General features: G+C 31.9%; 1 protein-coding gene across 7 annotated transcripts in view; it reads right to left on the reverse strand.

Annotated features, from left to right (window-relative positions):
- Positions 1–25,883, reverse strand: part of LOC143045664 (long-chain-fatty-acid--CoA ligase 1-like) — a 51,551-nt gene that overhangs the window by 15,470 nt on the left and 10,198 nt on the right. For 5 of the 7 annotated variants that reach the window (XM_076218330.1, XM_076218331.1, XM_076218329.1 and 2 more), the window contains exons 3-7: positions 12,362–12,476; positions 11,683–11,750; positions 2,312–2,413; positions 1,574–1,673; positions 265–437 (exon numbers count right to left, since the gene is read on the reverse strand). In XM_076218330.1, coding sequence (XP_076074445.1) covers positions 265–437; positions 1,574–1,673; positions 2,312–2,413; positions 11,683–11,750; positions 12,362–12,476 — 558 coding nt within the window. Of the gene's footprint in view, positions 1–264; positions 438–1,573; positions 1,674–2,311; positions 2,414–11,682; positions 11,751–12,361; positions 12,477–17,579; positions 17,970–19,473; positions 19,626–25,883 lie in introns of those variants that run through there. The other 2 variants (XM_076218333.1, XM_076218332.1) reach the window with 2 other exon arrangements.

Here is a 25,883-nt window from a genome sequence, read left to right on the forward strand (position 1 = left end):
TCATTGATATCCAATTTTAAATCAAAAGTGTAACTAAATCTTGTCACATCTTTCAGTGTCATTTGCAATTTACTTCTATTTTCTACAAATGCTATATGAACTAAATGTTTTTTTAAAAAAGCCTATCAATGTTGGAAACAAAGTAAGATAGTCTCTGCCCATGATCAATTGAATAACATGATAGAATTAAAATAGCTGTTGACTTTAATTGAACATCAGACCCTAAATCTCAAAATCATTTCATGCTATATGTGTAAAGTTTACCTCCAAATCACTAAATGATAAGAGTTTGATCCCTAATTGTTGTGCTTTAGTCTGTAAGTCCAGAGACAACTCTTCCATCATGACAATTGTTTTAAGGTTTGGTGTTTCCTCATATTTATCAAACATGGACTGAACTTTTTTACATGTATCACAGATAACTAGGCTTATGTTGGCTGAAATATAAAATAATATACTAATAAAATTAAAATGACCGTTACATATATGTTGACAATGGATGGCTGTTAAATGTCCAATAGCAAACTTGAAAATGTTTTTGTGGCATCAGTATAAACTCTGCTTTGTACTAGACCAACATGCTGAGCCAGATTTAAAACATGCTAGTTCACAAGGAAGACAAGGAAGACATGTCACCCTACCTGGACAAATAAATCTTTGATATTACTAAGCAGGTGATTGGTCCCACCACCTCCTGCACTTGAAGCCACCAAGGCAATTCTTTTATAATCATTATAAAGAATGCTGAATTTAAATTACTAAGAGATGCTATTCTGAGGTCATGTTGCCATTTCATTGATGATAGTACTAGTATTTCTTTTCATTGGTAACAAAGGGTACACACATAACTCTTAGTTTTTGTCTTTAAGGAATTGGAATTGGTGGCTGACCTTTGATAGAAAATTTAAAAATATTACAACTTTTACAGACCCTGAACAACATAGAGTTTGACATAATATAAAGACACTTGTGTGATGTAAAAGTTTGTAGTTTGACATCTAATTATTTTCTTATTTTTCATGCTGTTTCGTTTCTGTCTCTCTGGAATTATACCTAGCTGCTGAACCGTGGCTCTTAGGTCCTTATGTTATTTTTTTACTATTTGCAGACCATAGAACTACAGCCTTTTCCTATTTCAAAACATTCAGAATTGAGACCCAGGTTCAGGTCGCACTTATTTCCCAAACATTTATTGTTTATAATCAATGCAAAGCTTGTCAATATATATAGTTCTTTTCGTTAGATATTTTTCTAGGATATGACATACCTATTTATGTTTGAATATTCATTTCCATCATTCTATTATCTAATTATTTCCATTTGTATACATTCTCCGCCTATTTTGTTCGGCCATATTGAAACCTGGCTCGCAATTCTGAAAGTTTTGAAATTGGAAAAATCTGTAGCTCTACGGTCCGCAAATAGTCAAAAAAATAACATAAGGACCTAAGAGCTATGGTTCTGCAGCTAGAATTATACCCTACATCTTTTTTTATCATAAGCTATTTCTGTTCCTGTTTGTAATTGTAAAAATAAAGATGAATACATTTTTTTGTATGAAACAACTACTAACCTTGATTGACAATATATGTACATGCTTCTGGTCCTAATGTGTCATATAATGGAACCAATGCCATAGAATATGTATAACATGCTTGTTCCACAATACCATACTGAAAATAAAATAATAAAACATATTAAGTAATTACATGCTTTTTCCACAATACCATGATTCTAAACAATCAATCACAATTTGCTTATTCTACATCCCATACTGGGATTTTAACATCTTGCTTGTGTGTAAATTTGATGTTTTCATGCAAATGTTGAAATCAAAAATGCAGTCAATGAACCATGACTGAAGGAGTAGGACAAATAAATCTCCAATGAAATGAGAACTGTCAATGTTAATACAACTAGATACTAAATATTAACGACTTTCTGTTTAAGGTTCATCTTAAACTGACCTAATTATAAACTTCAACATGTGTACTATGCAAAAGTTTCAAAATGACTAGACTGAGGGTGTGTGCCAAATTATCTTTGTTGAAATGAGATGTCCCATTGCTAATACAACAGTATACCAAATATCATTGACCTACCAAAAGAGATGTTCTTTTAAAAATAGACCTACCAGTAATCACATTTGTACATTATTGATGCATGAGACTTCATAGACAGGAGACAACAAAAAAACATAAATTATCTAGTCAAATGAGAAAAGTCTTATCAATACTGCTTTCTAGTTAGTTTTATATTCACATCATTTCTTTGTAAGTGCTATATTGTAACTTGAATATTTCAGATTTACCTCAACTCTGTTTTGTGAATATAACCCTATTCTTGTAGAATTTATAGCTGCCTGGTCATTTGCAATTAATCCTGCACCAATATTTGCTGCCCTATTTAAAACCTGAAATGAATTTGATTTGTATACAGTTAGTGTGGATGTATTTTGAAATTACCATATATATATTTGAGCATGTGGATTACTCTACATACATCTTTGAAAGAACTCAATTTATATCATTTGAGCAAAAGGTCGCCCGGCCGCTGTACATATCCAAATCAAAAACTGATTTTTCGTGAAAAGTTATCACTTTTTCAGTATTGTTACATATACTGTAATTTAACCAAATTTCTAGCCAACTTATCTAATAATTCTCAGAGACAAACAAATTTCAAAAGGATTTGGTCTTTCTGAGGCTATAACCCCTATGAGGAGTTGATTATTTCAGCCATGTTGACTGATTTTTAAATCTTATTATTGCTTTTACAGATTTTCTATCTAACATACTAAGTTTCCTAGAAAAACAAATAAGTTTAGGTTAATCTTATCATTTAAAGGAGGAGTAGATGAAAATTTGGGCTATGTTCACTTTTTTTTACCATTTTGTCCGGCTAATCATTTCATGAAGTAAGAAAAAACAAATTTTATTTCATCTAAAAACATATATAACAATTTTTCAACAAACAACTGTAATAAATGAATAGAATTTCATTTCTTTATCTTGCAATCCATATCAATTTACTTTAATATTCCAAAATAAGTTACATCTTTCTTTTTTGTGCACCTGTTAAGCCTATAAATATACTTCTTATATTAGTTACAAAGAAATGCCAAGATGCCAAAGTCAAAAGAAAACTGATAATTCCACATCTTTCTCTCCACTGATGTCATACTACAATAGTTGTTAATGACGCTGCATCAAAATAAGGACATGTTGAAAACAAAATAGTTTGACATTTTCTCCTCTATTTACATTAAAAGTCAATGTTATAAAAAGAATAACTTATCAACAAATTCAGAAATAGAAAAATATTTTCACTTTAGTTGTTTGGTCACTTGTTAATTACTTTTCTATTTTTGAATTCCTGTATTATGGTAGTCTTTATATCATTCTATGACACCCTCTGAAGATCACCCACACTTTATACTTTTTTACAGTCTTATTATAAACACATCAAATTTTCACTTTGTAACCTCACACTGGTCAAAAATAGTGATTCTTACGAGGAAATTTGAGTAATCTGTATTCATTTTGACTGTTTTTGGCACACAATTGTTAACAAATTTTCAATTGATTTATATTGTAAAAAGTATTTGATCAATTTTTTTTCATAAATTAAAGAATTCACAAACCAAAGAATGTTGTACGAATTATTAAAACTAAAGACTCCAAAGTTCGTATCTGTCATTTGGCAAATTGGCAATTATATTAATTTTTCACCTTTTTTCATATAAAATTTGATGGAATAATGACAGAAGCCTAGCTATAGCTTCAGATCAAGTGGCCTATTAGTGAGCTTAAATGTAGGAGAGCCATGTTGTAGTTGTTAGTGCATCTGACTACTAACACAAAGGTTCCTGGTTCGATCCTAGGTTTGGGAGAAAATTTCAGGGACTAAAGCTTAAATGTACTCAACCAGTGCTGTAATTGACATATCAACTAGTATTACTTCATTGTTTTATCATGTCTTTTTTTCAATCTCTTAGAAAAGATTTTATCTTCACTCTAACATCATCAACCAGGTGCTCCGCAGGGCGCAGCTTTATACGACCGCAGAGGTCGAACCATGAACAGTTGGGGCAAGTATGGACAAAACATTCATGCGTGATACAGCTCTGATTTGGATTGTGATCAAATTTTTGACATTACATGGGTTTTTTTTACACAAAACAAATGTCAAGATTTTGCAAATCAATTAAAGATTTCTTCTTCAAACTTTTTAAATCTAAAATTAAATAGTTGACACAGCATAGGTTTCTGACACAGAATGAATGTGGTCTAATGAACTTAAAAGTTTTTTTTTGCCTTTGAGCAATTCACTATGCTGTTGAATATTAATCCTCTCAAAAAAATGTTTGAAGAAATTTTCTTTTTATTTATGAAATCTGAAATGAGAAAAATTTAACCCCCCCCCCCTTTTTTTTCACATCCCCGTTTCTCTTTTTCCAAAACTGATATCAATTCAAATTTTTAATGAAGTTTGCAACAATAACTACTCTTTTAAATACATCATAAAATATTAAAATGTAAAATAAAGTGCTTGTTATCACTGAATGGTAAAGATTGGTTGGTAGTAAAAGTGAATATACATTGTTTATTGTATAAAACAATAAAAAAAACTTCATCAGCAACATTTTATATTGGCAAATTTCCAATGAAGTTATTTACATAAAGTTATTGGCAAATAAAAATAGAAAATGACATCATAGTCATGTCTGGCAAATGTCCAACATACATTATCTAAAAACATTTTAGATAAGATAAGGAACCAGATGCTCCGCAGGGCGTAGCTTTATACGACCGCAGAGGTTGAACCCTGAACGGTTAGGGCAAGTATGGACACAACATTCAAGCTGGATTCAGCTCTAAATTTGGATTGTGATTAAATAGTTGACACAGCATAGGTTTCTGACACAGAATGAATGTGTTCTAATGAACTTAAAATTTTTGTTTCTCTTAGAGCAATTCACTATGCTGTTGAATATTAATCCTCTCAAAAAAATGTTTGAAGAAATTTTCTTTTTTATTTATGAAATTTCAAATGAGAAAAATTGAACCCAATTTTTTTAATCACATCCCCCTTTCCCTTATTCCAAAACTAATCTCAATTAAAATTTCTAATGGAGTTTGCAACAATAACTACTCATTTAAATACATCATAAAATATTAAGATGTAAAAAAACTGCTTGTTATCACTGAATGGTAAAGATTATTTTAATTTATCAGTTGGTAGTAAAAAGTGAATATACATTGTATATTGTATATAACAAAGATTTAAGTTGATTCTGGACAAAGAAAGATAACTCCAATTAAAAAAAAATCTTGCTATTGCACAATATTTTGCAATTAGATATTTCTTGCTTACTATTCTGGACAAAGAAAGATAACTCTAATTAAATTTTTTTTTGATATTTCACAATATTGTGCAATTAGATATTTCTTGCCATTGCGCAATACTGTGCAATTGAAAAGACTTGCTATTGCACAATACTTAATATAATAATTTTAGATCCTGATTTGGACCAACTTGAAAACTGGGCCCATAATAAAAAATCTAAGTACATTTTTGAATTCAGCATATCAAAGAACTTCAAGATTTCAATTTTTGTTAAAATCAGACTAAGTTTAATTTTGGACCCTTTGGACTTTAGTGTAGACCAATTTGAAAACAGGACCAAAAATGAAGAATCTACATACACAGTTAGATTTGGTATATCAAAGAACCCCATTTATTCAATTTTTGATGAAATCAAACAAAGTTTAATTTTGGACCCCGATTTGGACCAACTTGAAAACTGGGCCAATAATCAAGAATCTAAGTACATTTTTAGATTCAGCATATCAAAGAACCTAACTGATTCATTTTTTGTCAAAATCAAACTAAGTTTAATTTTGGACCCTTTGGACCTTAATGTAGACCAATTTGAAAACGGGACCAAAAGTTAAGAATCTACATACACAGTCATGACAGTTAGATTCAGCATATCAAAGAACCCCAATTATTCAATTTTGATGAAATCAAACAAAAGTTTAATTTTGGACCCTTTGGGCCCCTTATTATGTTGGGACCAAAACTCCCAAAATCAAACCCAACCTTTCTTTTATGGTCATAAACCTTGTGTTTAAATTTCATAGATTTCTATTTACTTATACTAACGTTATGGTGCGAAAACCAAGAAAAATGCTTATTTGGGTCCCTTTTTGGCCCCTAATTCCTAAACTGTTGGGACCTAAACTCCCAAAATCAATACCAACCTTCCTTTTGTAGTCATTAACATTGTGTTTAAATTTCATTGATTTCTATTTACTTAAACTAATGTTATTGTGCGAAAACCAAGAATAATGCTTATTTGGGCCCTTTTTTGGCCCCTAATTCCTAAACTGTTGAGACCAAAACTCCCAAAATCAATCCCAACCGTTCTTTTGTGGTCATAAACCTTGTGTCAAAATTTCATAGATTTCTATTAACTTAAACTAAAGTTATAGTGCGAAAACCAAGAAAATGCTTATTTGGGCCCTTTTTGGCCCCTAATTCCTAAAATGTTGGGACCAAAACTCCCAAAATCAATACCAACCTTCCTTTTGTGGTCATAAACCTTGTGTTAAAATTTCATAGATTTCCATTCACTTTTACTAAAGTTAGAGTGCGAAAACTAAAAGTATTCGGACGCCGGACGACGATGACGACGACGACGACGACGACGACGTGATAGCAATATACGACGAAAATTTTTTCAAAATTTGCGGTCGTATAAAAAAAGCTTCATCAGCAACATTTTATATTGGCAAATTTCCAATGAAGTTATTTACATAAAGTTATTGGCAAATAAAAATAGAAAATGACATCATAGTCATGTCTGGCAAATTTCCAACATATATTATCAACTACTATTCTATACAAAGAAAGATAACTCCAATTGAAAATTAATTGCTATTGCACAATATTGTGCAATTAGATATTTCTTGCTATTGTGCAATACTGTGCAATTGAAAATTTCTTGCTATTGCACAATACTTGATATGGAATCCTGATTTGGACCAACTTGAAAACTGGGCCCATAATCTAAAAATCAAAGTACATATTTAGATAAAGCATATCAAATAAGCCCAAGAATTTAATTTTTGTTAAAATCAAACTTAGTTTAATTTTGGACCCTTTGGACCTTAATGTAGACCAATTTGAAAACTGGACCAAAAATTAAGAATCTACATATACAGTTAGATTTGGTATATCAAAGAACCCCATTTATTCAATTTTTGATGAAATCAAACAAAGTTTAATTTTGGACCCCGATTTGGACCAACTTGAAAACTGGGCCAATAATCAAGAATCTAAGTACATTTTTAGATTCAGCATATCAAAGAACCTAACTGATTCATTTTTTGTCAAAATCAAACTAAGTTTAATTTTGGACCCTTTGGACCTTAATGTAGACCAATTTGAAAATGGGACCAAAAGTTAAGAATCTACATACACAGTCATGACAGTTAGATTCGGCATATCAAAGAACCCCAATTATTCAATTTTGATGAAATCAAACAAAGTTTAATTTTGGACCCTTTGGGCCCGTTATTCTGTTGGGACCAAAACTCCCAAAATCAATACTAACCTTCCTTTTATGGTCATAAACCTTGTGTTTAAATTTCATAGATTTCTATTTACTTATACTAACGTTATGGTGCGAAAACCAAGAAAAATGCTTATTTGGGTCCCTTTTTGGCCCCTAATTCCTAAACTGTTGGGACCTAAACTCCCAAAATCAATACCAACCTTCCTTTTGTAGTCATTAACATTGTGTTTAAATTTCATTGATTTCTATTTACTTAAACTAAAGTTATTGTGCGAAAACCAAGAATAATGCTTATTTGGGCCCTTTTTTGGCCCCTAATTCCTAAACTGTTGAAACCAAAACTCCCAAAATCAATCCCAACCGTTCTTTTATGGTCATATACCTTGTGTCAAAATTTCATAGATTTCTATTAACTTAAACTAAAGTTATAGTGCGAAAACCAAGAAAATGCTTATTTGGGCCCTTTTTGGCCCCTAATTCCTAAAATGTTAGGACCAAAACTCCCAAAATCAATACCAACCTTCCTTTGTGGTAATAAACCTTGTGTTAAAATTTCATAGATTTCCATTCACTTTTACTAAAGTTAGAGTGTGAAAACTAAAAGTATTCGGACGACGACGACGATGACGACGACGACGACGACGACGACGACGACGACGACGTGATAGCAATATACGACGAAAATTTTTTCAAAATTTGCGGTCGTATAAAAAAAGCTTCATCAGCAACATTTTATATTGGCAAATTTCCAATGAAGTTATTTACATAAAGTTATTGGCAAATAAAAATAGAAAATGACATCATAGTCATGTCTGGCAAATTTCCAACATATATTATCAACTACTATTCTATACAAAGAAAGATAACTCCAATTGAAAATTAATTGCTATTGCACAATATTGTGCAATTAGATATTTCTTGCTATTGTGCAATACTGTGCAATTGAAAATTTCTTGCTATTGCACAATACTTGATATGGAATCCTGATTTGGACCAACTTGAAAACTGGGCCCATAATCTAAAAATCAAAGTACATATTTAGATAAAGCATATCAAATAAGCCCAAGAATTTAATTTTTGTTAAAATCAAACTTAGTTTAATTTTGGACCCTTTGGACCTTAATTTAGACCAATTTGAAAACTGGACCAAAAATTAAGAATCTACATATACAGTTAGATTTGGTATATCAAAGAACCCCATTTATTCAATTTTTGATGAAATCAAACAAAGTTTAATTTTGGACCCCGATTTGGACCAACTTGAAAACTGGGCCTATAATCAAGAATCTAAGTACATTTTTAGATTCAGCATATCAAAGAACCTAACTGATTCATTTTTTGTCAAAATCAAACTAAGTTTAATTTTGGACCCTTTGGACCTTAATGTAGACCAATTTGAAAACGGGACCAAAAGTTAAGAATCTACATACACAGTCATGACAGTTAGATTCAGCATATCAAAGAACCCCAATTATTCAATTTTGATGAAATCAAACAAAAGTTTAATTTTGGACCCTTTGGGCCCCTTATTATGTTGGGACCAAAACTCCCAAAATCAAACCCAACCTTTCTTTTATGGTCATAAACCTTGTGTTTAAATTTCATAGATTTCTATTTACTTATACTAACGTTATGGTGCGAAAACCAAGAAAAATGCTTATTTGGGTCCCTTTTTGGCCCCTAATTCCTAAACTGTTGGGACCTAAACTCCCAAAATCAATACCAACCTTCCTTTTGTAGTCATTAACATTGTGTTTAAATTTCATTGATTTCTATTTACTTAAACTAATGTTATTGTGCGAAAACCAAGAATAATGCTTATTTGGGCCCTTTTTTGGCCCCTAATTCCTAAACTGTTGAGACCAAAACTCCCAAAATCAATCCCAACCGTTCTTTTGTGGTCATAAACCTTGTGTCAAAATTTCATAGATTTCTATTAACTTAAACTAAAGTTATAGTGCGAAAACCAAGAAAATGCTTATTTGGGCCCTTTTTGGCCCCTAATTCCTAAAATGTTGGGACCAAAACTCCCAAAATCAATACCAACCTTCCTTTTGTGGTCATAAACCTTGTGTTAAAATTTCATAGATTTCCATTCACTTTTACTAAAGTTAGAGTGCGAAAACTAAAAGTATTCGGACGCCGGACGACGATGACGACGACGACGACGACGACGACGACGACGTGATAGCAATATACGACGAAAATTTTTTCAAAATTTGCGGTCGTATAAAAAAAGCTTCATCAGCAACATTTTATATTGGCAAATTTCCAATGAAGTTATTTACATAAAGTTATTGGCAAATAAAAATAGAAAATGACATCATAGTCATGTCTGGCAAATTTCCAACATATATTATCAACTACTATTCTATACAAAGAAAGATAACTCCAATTGAAAATTAATTGCTATTGCACAATATTGTGCAATTAGATATTTCTTGCTATTGTGCAATACTGTGCAATTGAAAATTTCTTGCTATTGCACAATACTTGATATGGAATCCTGATTTGGACCAACTTGAAAACTGGGCCCATAATCTAAAAATCAAAGTACATATTTAGATAAAGCATATCAAATAAGCCCAAGAATTTAATTTTTGTTAAAATCAAACTTAGTTTAATTTTGGACCCTTTGGACCTTAATGTAGACCAATTTGAAAACTGGACCAAAAATTAAGAATCTACATATACAGTTAGATTTGGTATATCAAAGAACCCCATTTATTCAATTTTTGATGAAATCAAACAAAGTTTAATTTTGGACCCCGATTTGGACCAACTTGAAAACTGGGCCAATAATCAAGAATCTAAGTACATTTTTAGATTCAGCATATCAAAGAACCTAACTGATTCATTTTTTGTCAAAATCAAACTAAGTTTAATTTTGGACCCTTTGGACCTTAATGTAGACCAATTTGAAAATGGGACCAAAAGTTAAGAATCTACATACACAGTTAGATTCGGCATATCAAAGAACCCCAATTATTCAATTTTGATGAAATCAAACAAAGTTTAATTTTGGACCCTTTGGGCCCCTTATTCTGTTGGGACCAAAACTCCCAAAATCAATACTAACCTTCCTTTTATGGTCATAAACCTTGTGTTTAAATTTCATAGATTTCTATTTACTTATACTAACGTTATGGTGCGAAAACCAAGAAAAATGCTTATTTGGGTCCCTTTTTGGCCCCTAATTCCTAAACTGTTGGGACCTAAACTCCCAAAATCAATACCAACCTTCCTTTTGTAGTCATTAACATTGTGTTTAAATTTCATTGATTTCTATTTACTTAAACTAAAGTTATTGTGCGAAAACCAAGAATAATGCTTATTTGGGCCCTTTTTTGGCCCCTAATTCCTAAACTGTTGAAACCAAAACTCCCAAAATCAATCCCAACCGTTCTTTTATGGTCATATACCTTGTGTCAAAATTTCATAGATTTCTATTAACTTAAACTAAAGTTATAGTGCGAAAACCAAGAAAATGCTTATTTGGGCCCTTTTTGGCCCCTAATTCCTAAAATGTTAGGACCAAAACTCCCAAAATCAATACCAACCTTCCTTTGTGGTAATAAACCTTGTGTTAAAATTTCATAGATTTCCATTCACTTTTACTAAAGTTAGAGTGTGAAAACTAAAAGTATTCGGACGACGACGACGACGACGCCGCCGACGCCAACGTGACAGCAATATACGACGAAAAATTTTTCAAATTTTGCGGTCGTATAAAAACTAAGTTGTATAAATGTAATATGGGAGCCATATTTCTGTATATACTAATGTAGGGAAAAATTGGTTATAAGCATTCTATAAATTTCAAGCTTGAACTTATCGGTGGGAGCCATGAAATAAGATAAATATTATGTTGCTATGCTACACTAAAGGCAAAAAAAATATGTCAAGCCTCCCATAAACTTAAAATGCCCTAAATTATTCCTTAAACAATATACATGTAGTTTACAACTGACTATTTTTGGAACATTCACTTATAAAAATTGAAAGATACGGGTAAATATATTGATTTTATATGACATTTATCGGTTTATTACCAGACATCAAACTTATAAAAGTTTTATAAAAACAATTAATATATTTACATCATTGTATGATATCCATTTATATGGTTCTTTACTACTTGGCTTCCATCCATAGCAAGCACCATTACCTGAAAAATATAAACTTTCTCTTACTTAATTATAAACAATAATGTATATACATGTATACCAGCATCAGTAATTGTTGTTATATCACAGCATAAACATACCACCTGCTCTTAATTTATCACACAGGTGTTTTCCTTTTTTTAAATCTTAGATAAGGAAATTATCAATTTTAATTCTTCTGGCCTTGATATCTACTAGAACTCCTTATAATTCATGTTATATTTCTGATTGATTGATTGATTATTCGTTGCTTAACCACGTTAAGTGTCAAATATTTCATGCATAGTCAGGACGGAAAAATTATCAATTCAAACAAAAGGCAGGTCCTTTAATAAAGGCTCTCCTGGCATTGCCTGGATGAAAGTAATGGATATTTAAACTGCGACAGGAAAATGAGGTTATATTGAATAGAGACAGAAATTTTGTCTTGGAACAGGCCACCTACGAACCCCTTAAAGATTTGTTGCAAGGGTTCTTATTGAGCATAGAGTTTGGTAATCTCTTTAAACAAGGCATCAAATTAAGCATCACCTTGCTGACACGACATGGATTGAAAGTTGATAGCAATAGATGATACAAATATAATGATCTATCATAGCAATATTGTACCTACTTGATACTTGTGCTCCATTTCTGAATGCTTCATAAAGAGTTTGGACATTTTCATCCAGATATTCTAGAAGTTTACCATCTTTACATAATTTTGATATTCTGGCTTTGTCTTTACCCTGTAATTATAAACAAAAGCACATCTTTAATTAAGTGCAACATTTTTATAAAATCAGTTCTGATAAGATTATACTTACTGGTAATTGACATCATTTACCAACTCAGTATTAGACATGGATAGTTAACAGTTTCTGCAACCATCAAATTATAGATTGATGCCTGGTAAAATACACCTGTTCGTTAATGTTAAGATAATAAACTTTTTATAATTACTCCTAAAGAATATACAAAGTATATTGATGACACCCCAAAACTAAAAATTGTCCAAAAAAAACCATGAAAAAAGGTCAGGGTCAGATGAAACCTGTCTGACAGACTTGTAAACCTTAAAATCAGTGCATGCATCAATACAGTTGAGCAACTGCTTATAGTATCTAACATGTCTAAGAAACTGAACAAACCACACAAATATACCATTGACCAATGAACCATAAAAATGAATTCAAGGTCAGATGAATGTCCCCAATGTAACCCTTACACTCATTCCAATCCCAAAATATTATCAGTTGCTGAAGTTCAGCTGAACCATAAGGATGCTGTCAAGGACAATTGCCATATGACAGATGGATATTTTGTAACATAAAGCATCAGCATATATTGAATGAAGTATACAGGTTTTCTTCCTTCTGATATATATATATATTTACGTCATTGGAAGTGCTGCTCTCACTGCTAGATAGTTAACACTGTCTAGCATTCACAGGCAAGACAAAAGCAGACCAAGATTGCACTGTTTCATTTCATATATTTTTAAACAGTGAAATGTCAATAAATGTTAATTCCATTTGTCATTCATTGCTTCATAACAGATATTTTTTACTAAAAGTAATTATAAAAGAAATGACAGTAAAATCTGGTATTGACTTTAATCCTCCAGAACAAAGAAAATCTTCTTAACAGCAAGCCTCTTAAATCTAAAACAAATATTAACATACCATAATTGCAACTGCATGAGTTGATTGTCTCTTTAACACCAACCAATATCAAATTCTGAGAAAAATGCTCAACTTTCAACATATAAAAATATAGCAATAATATAACTTTTGCCAAGGGCTAAGAGGCATACAACACCACTTGTGTAAAGCAAAATTTAATTCTAACTATAAAAGTAACTACTTTCTATAAGATAAGCCAATTATTAGTCAACAAAATACGACACAAACATGAGAATTTATACAAACTAAAGGTGCAAGTAAAAATTTCATATTACAGTAATACTTTAAAACTAGACCTTACCAATGTGCAAAAAACAAGGTCAGGGGCAAATGATATTTGATTGATGGACATACGCCCTCGACAACAAAACTCCATATCAACAAGTGAAACTGCGAGCTACTGCTCACTGATGATACCCCCCCCGCAAGTGGATAATATTAATAGTGTAAAAATATGCAAGTGTTCGGTAAACAGGAAGTTGTCGAGTGATGAATCTGAAAATGCATCACACGGTATAGCTGACTTATAAAAATCCTGAAACCAAATTTCAGAAATCCTTGTATTGTAGTTCCTGAGAAAAATGTGACGAAAATTTTTTACTTGGTTATCATGTGTAAAATCATACAAGTGTTCGGTAAAGAGGAAGTTGTCGAGTGATGAATCTGAAAACGCATCACACGGTATAGCTGACTTATATAAATCCTGAAACCAAATTTCAGAAATCCTTGTATTGTAGTTCCTGAGAAAAATGTGACGAAAATTTTCAACTTGGCTATCATGTGTAAAATCATACAAGTGTTCGGTAAACAGGAAGTTGTCGAGTGATGAATCTGAAAACGCATCACACGGTATAGTTGACTTATATAAATCCTGAAACCAAATTTCAGAAATCCTTGTATTGTAGTTCCTGAGAAAAATGTGACGAAAATTTTCAACTTGGCTATCATGTGTAAAATCAGACAAGTGTTCGGTAAACAGGAAGTTGTCAAGTGATGAATCTGAAAACGCATCACACGGTATGGCTGACATATATAAATGTTGATACCAAATTACAGAAAGGGTGGATGTGTAGTTCCTGAGAAAAATGTGACGAAAGTTTCATGGGACGGACTGACTGACGGACTGACGGACTGATGGACGGACGGACTGACGGACGGACCGACAGACAGAGGTAAAACAGTATACCCCCCCTTTTTTAAAGCGGGGGTATAATTATTGTTTTACATGTATTCCCTAGTGAAAAACAGCTCAATCCCAAAAACCTTACACAAGTAAACAAGAGTGCACACACTGAAATGTCTCGCCTTCTTTACTAATCATTGATATTATGTTGATAGTCCTAAGTATAAAGCGTTATTACAACTGTCACATAAACTTAACATTAAACAAGATAGTTAAACAAAGACCAATGAACCATGAAAATGAGGTCAAGGTCAGATGAACCATGCCAGGCAGACATGTACAGCTAACAATGCTTCCATACAACTTATATAGTTGACCTATTACTTATAGTTTAAGAAAAATAGACCAAAACACAAAAACTTAACACTGTCCAATGAACCGTGCAATTGAGGTCATGGTCAAATAAAACCTGCGGGACTGACATATAGATCATAATATATTATGATCTATTATTAGTTTTTGTGTTTTGGTCTATTTTTCTCATATTATATGCCAAAGGTCAACTATATTTGGTATATTTCCATACACCAAATATAGTTGACCTTTGGCATATAATATGAGAAAAATAGACCAAAACACAAAAACTTAACTATAACCACTGAACCATGAAAATGAGGTCAAGGTCAGATGACACCTGCCAGTTGGACATGTACACCTTCCAGTCCTTCCATACACCAAATATACTAGACCTATTGCTTATAGTATCTGAGATATGGACTTGACCACCAAAACTTAACCTTGTTCACTGATCCATGAAATGAGGTTGAGGTCAAGTGAAAACTGTCTGACGGGCATGAGGACCTTGCAAGGTACGCACATACCAAATATAGTTATCCTATTACTTATAATAAGAGAGAATTCAACATTACAAAAATTCTTAACTTTTTTTTCAAGTGGTCACTGAACCATGAAAATGAGGTCAAGGACATTGGACATGGGACTGACGGAAACTTCGTAACATGAGGCATCTATATACAAAGTATGAAGCATCCAGGTCTTTCACCTTCGAAAATATAAACCCTTTTAAGAAGTTGGCTAACGCCGCCGCCGCCGCCGGATCACTATCCCTATGTCGAGCTTTCTGCAACAAAAGTTGCAAGCTCGACAAAAAGCATGGACAAAATGGTCATGGTCAGGTGAAAAATATTGGCTAACAAGCAACCTTACACAAATTTCACCTACCGGTAACTGGGGGGGAGGAAAAACTGATACAGGTGATTTGAATTGTAAAGACAGAGTAACTGACAAATCTATCAAAATCCCTCCCCATTATGTCAATTTACAGATATGAACAGTGTATTAATTATTCAGTATTTCTATTTCGAACCAGTTATTCTTGAGATGACAGTAGCTTTTAAGGTGGTTACAGGTATTAGTTATGAATTGACTACTTTTCTTTTCAGTACATAACATCAGTAGTAGTTAAATAGATATATATGATATATACCAGATGAACTAATGTTACATTAATTCTAATATAGGTGTCTTCATTCTATCTTTTATTCCCAAGTCAAAAGAATTTATTGATCCTCCATTTCTTTGTATCAGTATATATTAAACATATATTTTCACCATCATTCAGAAAAAAAATCTAATAAAATGTCCATGGTTACAAATTATTAGCAGCAGAAAAGTATTGTCATTATATTTTCAATTACTTTATTTTTTAAGTATATTTTCAGTTATTACATCTAAGTATAATAATGATACTTAATCCAATTTTTAACCCTTTCCTCCATGGATTTTTTTTTAATATACTTGATTTGCATGGGATTTTTTTCAGTTAAAAAAAATCATCAGTTTTAAAATGTTAATGCATTGTGAAAACCAATAATTCATCAATGAAATTCAAGTCAGATAATTCTCATGAATCTCCTTTTCATAATGGATACAATTTTTTTTAAGTCTGATGCAGACATTTTGTAGTCAAAGCATTTCAACTGAGGTACTACACAGGCGTCAAAAGGCGTCATTATGGAGTATAAAGGGGATGGCGTCAAAAGGCGTCATTATGGAGGAAAGGGTTAAAGATGACATGAGGATTATTGTACACCTAGAAATAAGATACATGCCATACAGCTAATGGCATCCCTTTGAAACTGCTACCATTGTCAAACTTTCTCAAAAATCTTTTTCCACAGAATCATAACTTATCTTTAGAGTGCAATTACTTCTCAAATTAAACTACTACCCAACATAGTCTCTATTAATATTTAAGACATTTAAGTGCAAAAAAATCTTTTATTTATTAATAAGTAGCAAATATACACATCTGTAATTCAGTGGTTGCCGTTTGTTGCTGTACATCATATTTGTTTTCCACATAATTTTGTACAAAAATTAGGCCATCAGTTTTCTCGTTTGAATTGTTTAATATTTGTCATTTCTTCAACTATAATAGCTGACTAGGTGGTATGGATTTTACTCAATGTAAAGGCTGTATGGTGACTTATAGTTGTTAATTTCTGTATCATTTGGTCTTTTATGGAGAGTTATCTTATTGGCAATCATAGCACATCCCTTTATTTTTAGATGTAAATGTTCTATTAAATAAGCATCCCAACTTAACACACACACTTTTGGCTACCAATTGGGAAGGCCTGTTCATTTTAGTTTCAAGAGTCAATGAAGCATTTTGGGCTAAAAAGGGTGCATATGCTTTAAATAGATGTACTATAAAATAACTTTCTATAGGCTTTCTAAGGTACAGATTGAGTTTCTTAATGACTAAAGCTAACAGGTAAGCAGTACAAGCTCTTATAAACCTGTATTTAAAATCTAAATAAGATTATAAACCATCAAGCAAAGTAACAAATGAAGTCACAAAAGATAATCAGCATATTCAACTCAAATTTTTTTTCTCAATTTTTTTTTCTCTGTATTATTTACAGACGAAAGTGTATTAAACCTCCAATATTTAAATTTTAAGTAGTCAATAAATGATACTTTTAAAATAGAATCAATACCTATAAAAAACAACTTACAAATACAATTTCCGACTGTGATTGGAATCGACTGTTACTTTTAGTAATAACCACTGAAGCTGAATGTCCCATATCCAACAATTCATTCACTAACGATGCTCACTTCTTAATTGATTGATAAGTTTTCCAGGTAAACAGAGTATATGTGTCTACTTCATAACCATAAAAAAAATACTTCCAGTTATTAGTATACTATAAAGTTTCCTTTTCCAGCCATTTATATTTTGCTTCCACAATTGACAATAATAGTAAGGCTAAGTTTCATTTTTTATGGTGATCGGTAGAAACAACAAAGACACAGGTAAATACAATGAAATATAAGACAGCAGCAATCCAATAGCTATGTACCAATAGAGTAATGAAACGAGTAATGTATCAATAATAGTACCAACACACTTCCAATCAATGTAAATGTTTATCACAACTTATACTTGAAGTGGGATGTATATCATGCCATTCTATTTTAGCCATTCAATACAAGTTACGTATATCTTACATCCCATGTGATAATTACAGCAACAATATTGATACTAGTTCTATTAATAAACTCTAAAATTCCACTAACATCTACATCTTTCTGTAAATAAAACATGAATCATCGCTTATGCTTCCGCCTAGTATAATCACTATTATAAGAAAAACTGGGAAGATATAACTGCTCCCTCATTTATGCATAGTTACAACAAAGTCTATAGTTATTAATTATTTAAAATAAACAGAAGAGGCAAAGAAAATACATAATGATGTGAATTTTTTTTTATGATTGTTTGATTTCCACAGATTGTGGTATTCTGAAATAGTTGCAGAATCAAGATGTCTTCCCCTTTTAAAGGTATGACAAGGCCATGTTTTAACAAGGGAAATCTGAATCATCAATTGAATCAAAAAAGAAAATAGGATTAGAAACTAAAGATTCAGTGAAAGTTTTCTTTAGACCTATTCTCCTGTCAACAGTGAGTTAAGGTTACAGAGTGTAACAGACAATCAGACAAAACATTAATATAGGACTGAACAGAATTCATAATCCTGACACACAGTTGCTCCAATAAGCAAGGTGTATAATATCAGGAAAAGTGGAATTTAACTATAAAATATTTACTAAACATACGTTTTATAGCAGCATTTTGTCCATTCTTAAAAAAAAACCCAATAAATGCACACAAAAATTTCTGAATTTACAGTTTACGTAACAGAACCACTGCTTTAAAAATATAGATTATATTTGCATTAAACCATTGAGAGAACAAATGTATAAGGACATAATTTTATTCTCTTTTGACCCAAAGGGACATCCTAAGAGATATACATAATTCTAAAATAACTTTTTTACATGCAATATATAGAGATATACATAATTCTAAAATAACTTTTTACATGCAATATATAACAAGTAACCTCACTATAAGGTTAATCTATCAAATTGATGAATTGATTGATTGATAAAATAAAAAAGACTTATGCATTAAGAAAACCCCAGATTCTGGCAGAATAAACTGGAGCCTAGCTGGTGGATGTACCACAAGGATTCCTACAAATTTATTCCAATTGTTCGTTAGCGTCAAGAATTTGCTTAGTGACTAAGAAGTGATAGTTATATCCCACACTTTAAGGCCCTACGGCTAGATTAGGTAAAACATATATGTAAACATCTTAGAATGTTATATCTCTATATGCTCAAGGTTTTTAAATTGAAATATATGACAGTCGTAACTAAATTGAAAACGAAAACAACGCTTGGAAAATTTGGTGCATCAGAAGCACTTTTCTTGGTTTACCTACGTAAGGATCACCTAAGCCCCAAAATTTAAAAGCCAAGGCTGTATAAATACTTTTAAAAAATTTCAAAGTAGATAACAGATGTAAAATGAACAATAGTCAATACAAATCTACTTACAGGAGCAATCTCAGACTGGGAACTGAACTTATCCTGGGAAATTTCTAAAGATTCTGACTGTCCCATTACTATCAACTTAAGTTGACTAATAAGGTAGATATCCTGGTATGAAATTTATGTGTAATATCAATCCTGTAATAAATCATGTGTGAACTGTGACCACTTATTTTCTTAACCCAGAAATACTGCTTTCAAGGTAAAGTAAACAACTCTTTTAAAAGTGACTACCAGTGGTAATTAAATGGTCAGTTTACCTGAGGACAAATTCACCCAGCAATACACATGAAGATGAAAACTAATCATACTTCACATTCTTTACTATGGGAAAAGAAGTAACCAAAACTTTATATAGACTGCCTTCTTGTAAGATACATGTATTCAGAGATTCAAAAGATATCATGGCGATCTCTGAACCATCTTGTGGGTGTGACTTATGCATTTAGATCTAAAGTAATATAGTTTCTGAATGGTATGCTAACCAATTGGCATGCTAATTGTTTATATAGACAGCTTTCATTTCAAATGGTAAATGATATTCATAAAAGGAAGTTGAATAAAATATTATAACCAGAGATAGAAATTTTTGCATATTTTTTTTTTTATTTGTTTTATTTAAACTTTTGATACATCTTTTGCTCCACTGTTGCACAGAGAGCAGGGTTCATAATCTGCTTACGGTAAAAAGAAACTAAAGGATAGAATATATCTGAGAAATCTACAGCATTTGAAAATTAGAACCAGATGCTCCTCAGGGCGCAGCTTTATAAGACTGCATAGGTTGAACCTTGAACGCTTGGGGCAAGTATGGACACAACATTCAAGCTGGATTCAGCTCTAAATTTGGATTGTGATTAAATAGTTGACACAGCATAGGTTTCTGACACAGAATGAATGTGGTCTAATGAACTTAAACATTTTTTTTTTGCTTTTGAGCAATTCACTTTGCTGTTGAATATTAATTCTCTCAAAAAAAAAATGTTTGAAGAAATTTTCTTTTTATTTCTGAAATCTGAAAAATTGAACCCCCCCCCCCCCCCCCCTTTCCCTTATTCCAAAAATGATCTCAATTTAAATTTCTAATGGAGTTTGCAACAATAACTACTCGCTTAAATACATAAAAAAATATTAAAATATAAAATGTCATGGTTAAAATTAATTTTAATTAATAGTAACTTCTAAAAAAATAAATGGGGAATGTGTCCAAAGGGGCACAGATGATGCCGCCACTAGCATATAACGTTAAAAAGGGACATAACTCAAGAACTGAAAAAGTGAAGCTGCCAAAAATTGAACTTGAACTGAGTTTAGAGGTACTAAGAATTATATAAACATTTCATTAAATTTAGTTGAGACAAACTTAAGTTAAGAGAACAGAAACTAAAAAAATCTTCAATTTTTCCACTTGTAAAGAGGCATAATCCTAGAATGGCATTCAAAGTGCTTGTAATCACTGAATGGCAAAGATTGTTTTAATTTATCAGTTGGTAGTAAAAGTGAATATTGCATTTTATATTGTATATAGCATTGATTTAAGTTGATTCAACTACTATTCTGGACAAAGAAAGATAACTCCAATTTTCAAAGAATAATAATCATGGCTAAAAATAACAAAAAAGTTTCATCTGCAACATTTTTTATTAGCAAATTTCCAATGAAGTTTATTAAACTAAAGTTATTGGCAAATTTCCACTGTACATAATTTAAAAGCAGTTTAGGTAAGATGAACTGTTTTCATTTATAGTCTTTTTCAGAAAAGTTCTAATCGTTTTGGGTAAGTTCCAATTACAATTTTTCAATATAGCATTCGGCATCAGTTAAAAGCTCCTGGAATAAAGTGGTGGCTGTGATGTACTGTTTTGTGTTTGTGCGTATGTGTTTTTGTGTCAGGCGTTATTACACTTCTTTCATGTATTTGTCTTTAGGGATCGAGTAAAGCAGATAAGTTACATCAGCGTTTCTGCTTCATTTGAGTTCTGACATAATTGTATACACAATATCGATTGACCGGCATATTGGACCTCAAATTAAAAGTAGAAAGAAAGTTGTTTTTTTTTTAAATAATTTCCAGGATATGGCTTTACAAGAGAGCAATTTCATGAATACTAGGAAGAAGATGCTTTTTCTGTGACATGGTCACTTGTTTCAGAATATTCCCCCCTATATACCTTAATGTTAGTTGGGACAATATCCCTAATGCGCCTTGAAATGAGGAACTCAAAAGTCACGTGTAAACAACAAATCTCTGTGTAGTGATATTTGACACATTTCTATGATAAACAAATGACTGAGCTGAACCATTTGTGTTAATTTAGAAAGTAAGGGAACACAGAATAAATGTGTAAAAAACTATGAAGCTATTTAATGTATTCAAAGTATTAAATTTTCAAAGAACTTATTGTGTTTAAATGGGATTTTTTACCACAAGGAGCCGCATCGCAAAAGGATACTCGGGCTTTGCTAATCTACGGAAAAATGAATCACACTTCGTACCCCGAAAATTTAACCACATATGTAAAAATGTTTTAGCTTCGAAACAAGCCATCATACATATACAAGTTTATGATATAGGCTGAGCAACAGAAAAAAACGTTACCATTACTGCCTATGGAGAAACAATTACACATGTTGCCCCAGTTATATTAAGGTATAAAACAGGAAATCTTTATTCTAAAAGTAGTGACTGTGATCTGTCATTCATAACAGTTTGTCTCATCACACTAAAAAACTTAATGATGATGAGGATAGATTTGACCCTGTTCATAACGTTTTAGGATGGTCTGAATATTTAAATGTAAGAAAAATATATTTATATTAGATAATAAAATAATTCTTTATATTGGTATATATATATTAATTTTAAACATTTCAAAACAAATAAAAGAAATTATAAATATACAAAAAGTAACATAAATGTCTTTGATAAACTAATGAAAAATACAAGTATCTAGTGCATTACATATTTTGCAATGATTTTAAATTCAATAAAAAGAACTGTATGCAAAAGATAAAATTATAACCCTGTTCAAGGTAGACAATCATGTCATTGACTTTATGAAATTGAACATAGTTCAAAGGAATGTAACTCTTGTATACAAATGACACATCAATCGAATTATTTAGCTGCACATTTGTCCGCCACCTTCAAGGAAGATTAAGATCTTAATTATCAATATAACCACAAGTTGTTATTCTATAGGATACTGACGACTAATGAATGCTAACCCACAGTAAAGAATATTTGTTTGAAATTTTTTAATACTTACTCAGAAAAATGCTCAAACTACTTGACTTTCAAAGCTCATAATTAACGTGTTTACACACTGATATAATATGGTTGTTAAACATTACAAACCTGTAAACGTATAAGACACTTTACACCTTGTATGCTTGCATTAACTTATCCAAATAAATATTTATTTAAAGCCTAAACATTTCGACGTATTGTTTACATTCTTTAAATTTTGGAATTGTAATTGTGTCACAAATCCCGGTTAAGATTTGACTAAAAACAAATATTCTGATATCCTCAGGTAAATATGCTACTTATCCTACAGTTATTGTGCGAAAACCCCAAAAAAATGCTTATTTAGGATTTCTATTAACTTTACTAAAGTTATAGTGCGAAAACCAAATGTCTTTGGACGACGACGACAACACCAACATCATACCAATATACGACCGCAAAACTTTTGTGGTCGTATAAAATTCTTTTCAGTAAATATGACTTCTTGCTCATGTTCATATTATTTTGATTAATGAATGTTGGTTACTAAATCTTATCAAGGCAATTATGAAAATAAATATAGTTGAGGGGTGTGGACCTGAACCATTTTTGATATTTTAATAGTTCATAATATGAGGGGTTTGGCCATTATTTTTCAGAGACTTTCCCTTTTATGCAATGATATATATGGTAATGGGGTGGACATATCAAGGTCAAAAGTCAAAATCAGATGTCACCTTCCATGGCATGCCTGGTTTTGTCTTGATGTTTTGCATCCATGTGTCAAAGACCAAAAGCCGGAGTCAATGGATAAGAAGTTATTCTTGACAGAACAATAAAAAAATTTAAGACTTCAAGGATATAGGCCATGGTCACAGGAAGATAAAGACACCCTCTTATGGTTATACACCTGTAAGATTAATACAAGACACCCTCTTATGGTTATACACCTGTAAGATTAATACAAGACAGAAGTAAAGTAACAAAAAAACTGAACAGCAAGGAAAATTCAAAACAGAAAATCCATAGTCAAATACTACCCTCCTTTAAGAGTAGACTTGTCCGACAGATAAACTCATCCATCTGCCTGTAAGACTAGAATACACAGAAAAAAAGTGTAGTATACCTAACCTAATAATGACCTCATGGTTCAGTTAATCAAAGATATTACCTTTATCTACACACTCAATGCATTTTGCTGTACTGTGTTTGTGCTTTTGATTTTCCCATTTGTTCAGGGACTTCCCATTTTGATTCTCCTTGGGAGTTTGGTATTTTTGTCATGTTACTTTTTGCATGCTTTAAGAAATAATGAAATTAGTAAACTGCATGCTAAAAAATATGGTGCAAAAAGGATTTCCTTAAAAGAATTTTAGCTTAGAAGAAGGTATATTACATGAAGACTATTCTAAGAGAGATAACTCCTGGTATATTTACAAGATGCACTTTAACCATTGCGAAGGCATATATTATAACAACTGGAAAAACCTCTATTGGCTCTAACAGAGGTTTACTATGACTAATACCTAGGGTAAACAGAAGAATCTGTATGTAAAGGTCATCCTCTCAGCCAGGGAAAACTGATGTTATCAGAGGTGACATTTGAAATGAGATTAAAAATTACTACAATTTGACAAGAAGAGGGTGGCATTCATGACAGGATTTAACTTAATAGAGGTGAGTGATTCCACTAATATCATGCATAGCTTCTGACTAAGAAGTTTCTAAAACTTAGAAGACTGGGTGATGAACACAAGATATCAGTTTTTGGTAGAAGCTTGTGTTGAGGTTGCTTACTCTGGGGCGTAGCTCCATATACGCTGTCACGCCATGGCGTGCACATCGCAGGGTCTAAAAAAATAATTTACGCCGAAAAATAAAATAAAAATACAAACGAGTAAAAAATATAAAATTTAACTTAAACAAGAAACATAGACAACGATACAGTATAACTATTTTAATAACGTCACAATAATATTTCCGTATATATCAACCCTGACCGAATTACTTTTAAATTTATTTGTGAGAATTTTTTTTCTGGTACTCAAAGTAAAAAAGCAGCGTAAACATGAGCAGTTCAGAGCGTGACCAGCCGAAAGGGCAAACTTTAGACAATTTTTTCACCAAAATGCCTACTAACAGTACCAACGGTGATAGGCATGCAGAAACACAACCAGCAACAAATCAGGACAATATAGACTCTGAAACGTCAAAGGTTTACGATGAACCAGTAGCATAAGCGCCACATCAGTGTCAATGTCAAAGCCAGTACAAAAAAATCTGGGACCATCTTATCCAGATATTTCTTTGTTGAAAGATTCGAAATCATTAGGAAAAAATGTAAAGTTACAACTTTTGACTGACAAATGGATTGATGTCCACACCTTCAAATTTCCGTCAAGGTATATTCAATAAAAAAAAATGTAATTCACGTCGTTGAACTAACAGGACTGCAGGGGTTGTAAATCCACGTTTTTATTTGGATGAGGGTTGTAAATTTCGTACATAATTTTGGCAAAAAATGACCAATTGACGTTTGTTTCATTTTTATCTCTCAACTTTGGATCCAACCCTGAACAATTTAACGAATTACAATAACCTTTATATGAGTATATACTGTCCTTTTGGTATATTTCGCCCCTCTTTTATATGTAAATTACGATAATGGTAAATATTAATCTGAATTCCCTCTTTAAATCATTGTGTTGAAAGGCTACTTCATATTGTTCTGTTTTGACACCTTCCTGTCGAAATAAGGCCTCAATGCATTAAAAATAAAATAAAATAGCCTTTCAAGACTTCATCCGATTCCGCAGTACTAGTCGTTACTGAAATGTTGCGTTTCGAGCGAAATGATGATAATGAGTGTTTGGAACGAGCTATACCAAATCACTCTAGATATAGCAGAGGCTTTTGATATAGTTGAAAATGTTCCTAGGCGGTGTTGAAGACAAACCTCGAGAGCTAGCAATCCAGCCGAAACACCTAAGGATTACTGGCGAATTTCTCTCTACTCTATTATCCGTTTCTGGATCATATGATGACGGAACTTGATTCTTGACTTCTGAATTCAGAAAACCATTTTCATGCACAGTATCTTCTTCCGTGTGTATAGTCTGACAAATAAATAATGACCAAATTGTCACAATTCATCAGACATACCTGATAGATATCGGGTTGTCTTTAG

The sequence above is a fragment of the Mytilus galloprovincialis genome, chromosome 9, assembly GCF_965363235.1.
Source record: "Mytilus galloprovincialis chromosome 9, xbMytGall1.hap1.1, whole genome shotgun sequence".
Taxonomy (NCBI): Eukaryota; Metazoa; Mollusca; class Bivalvia; order Mytilida; family Mytilidae; genus Mytilus; species Mytilus galloprovincialis.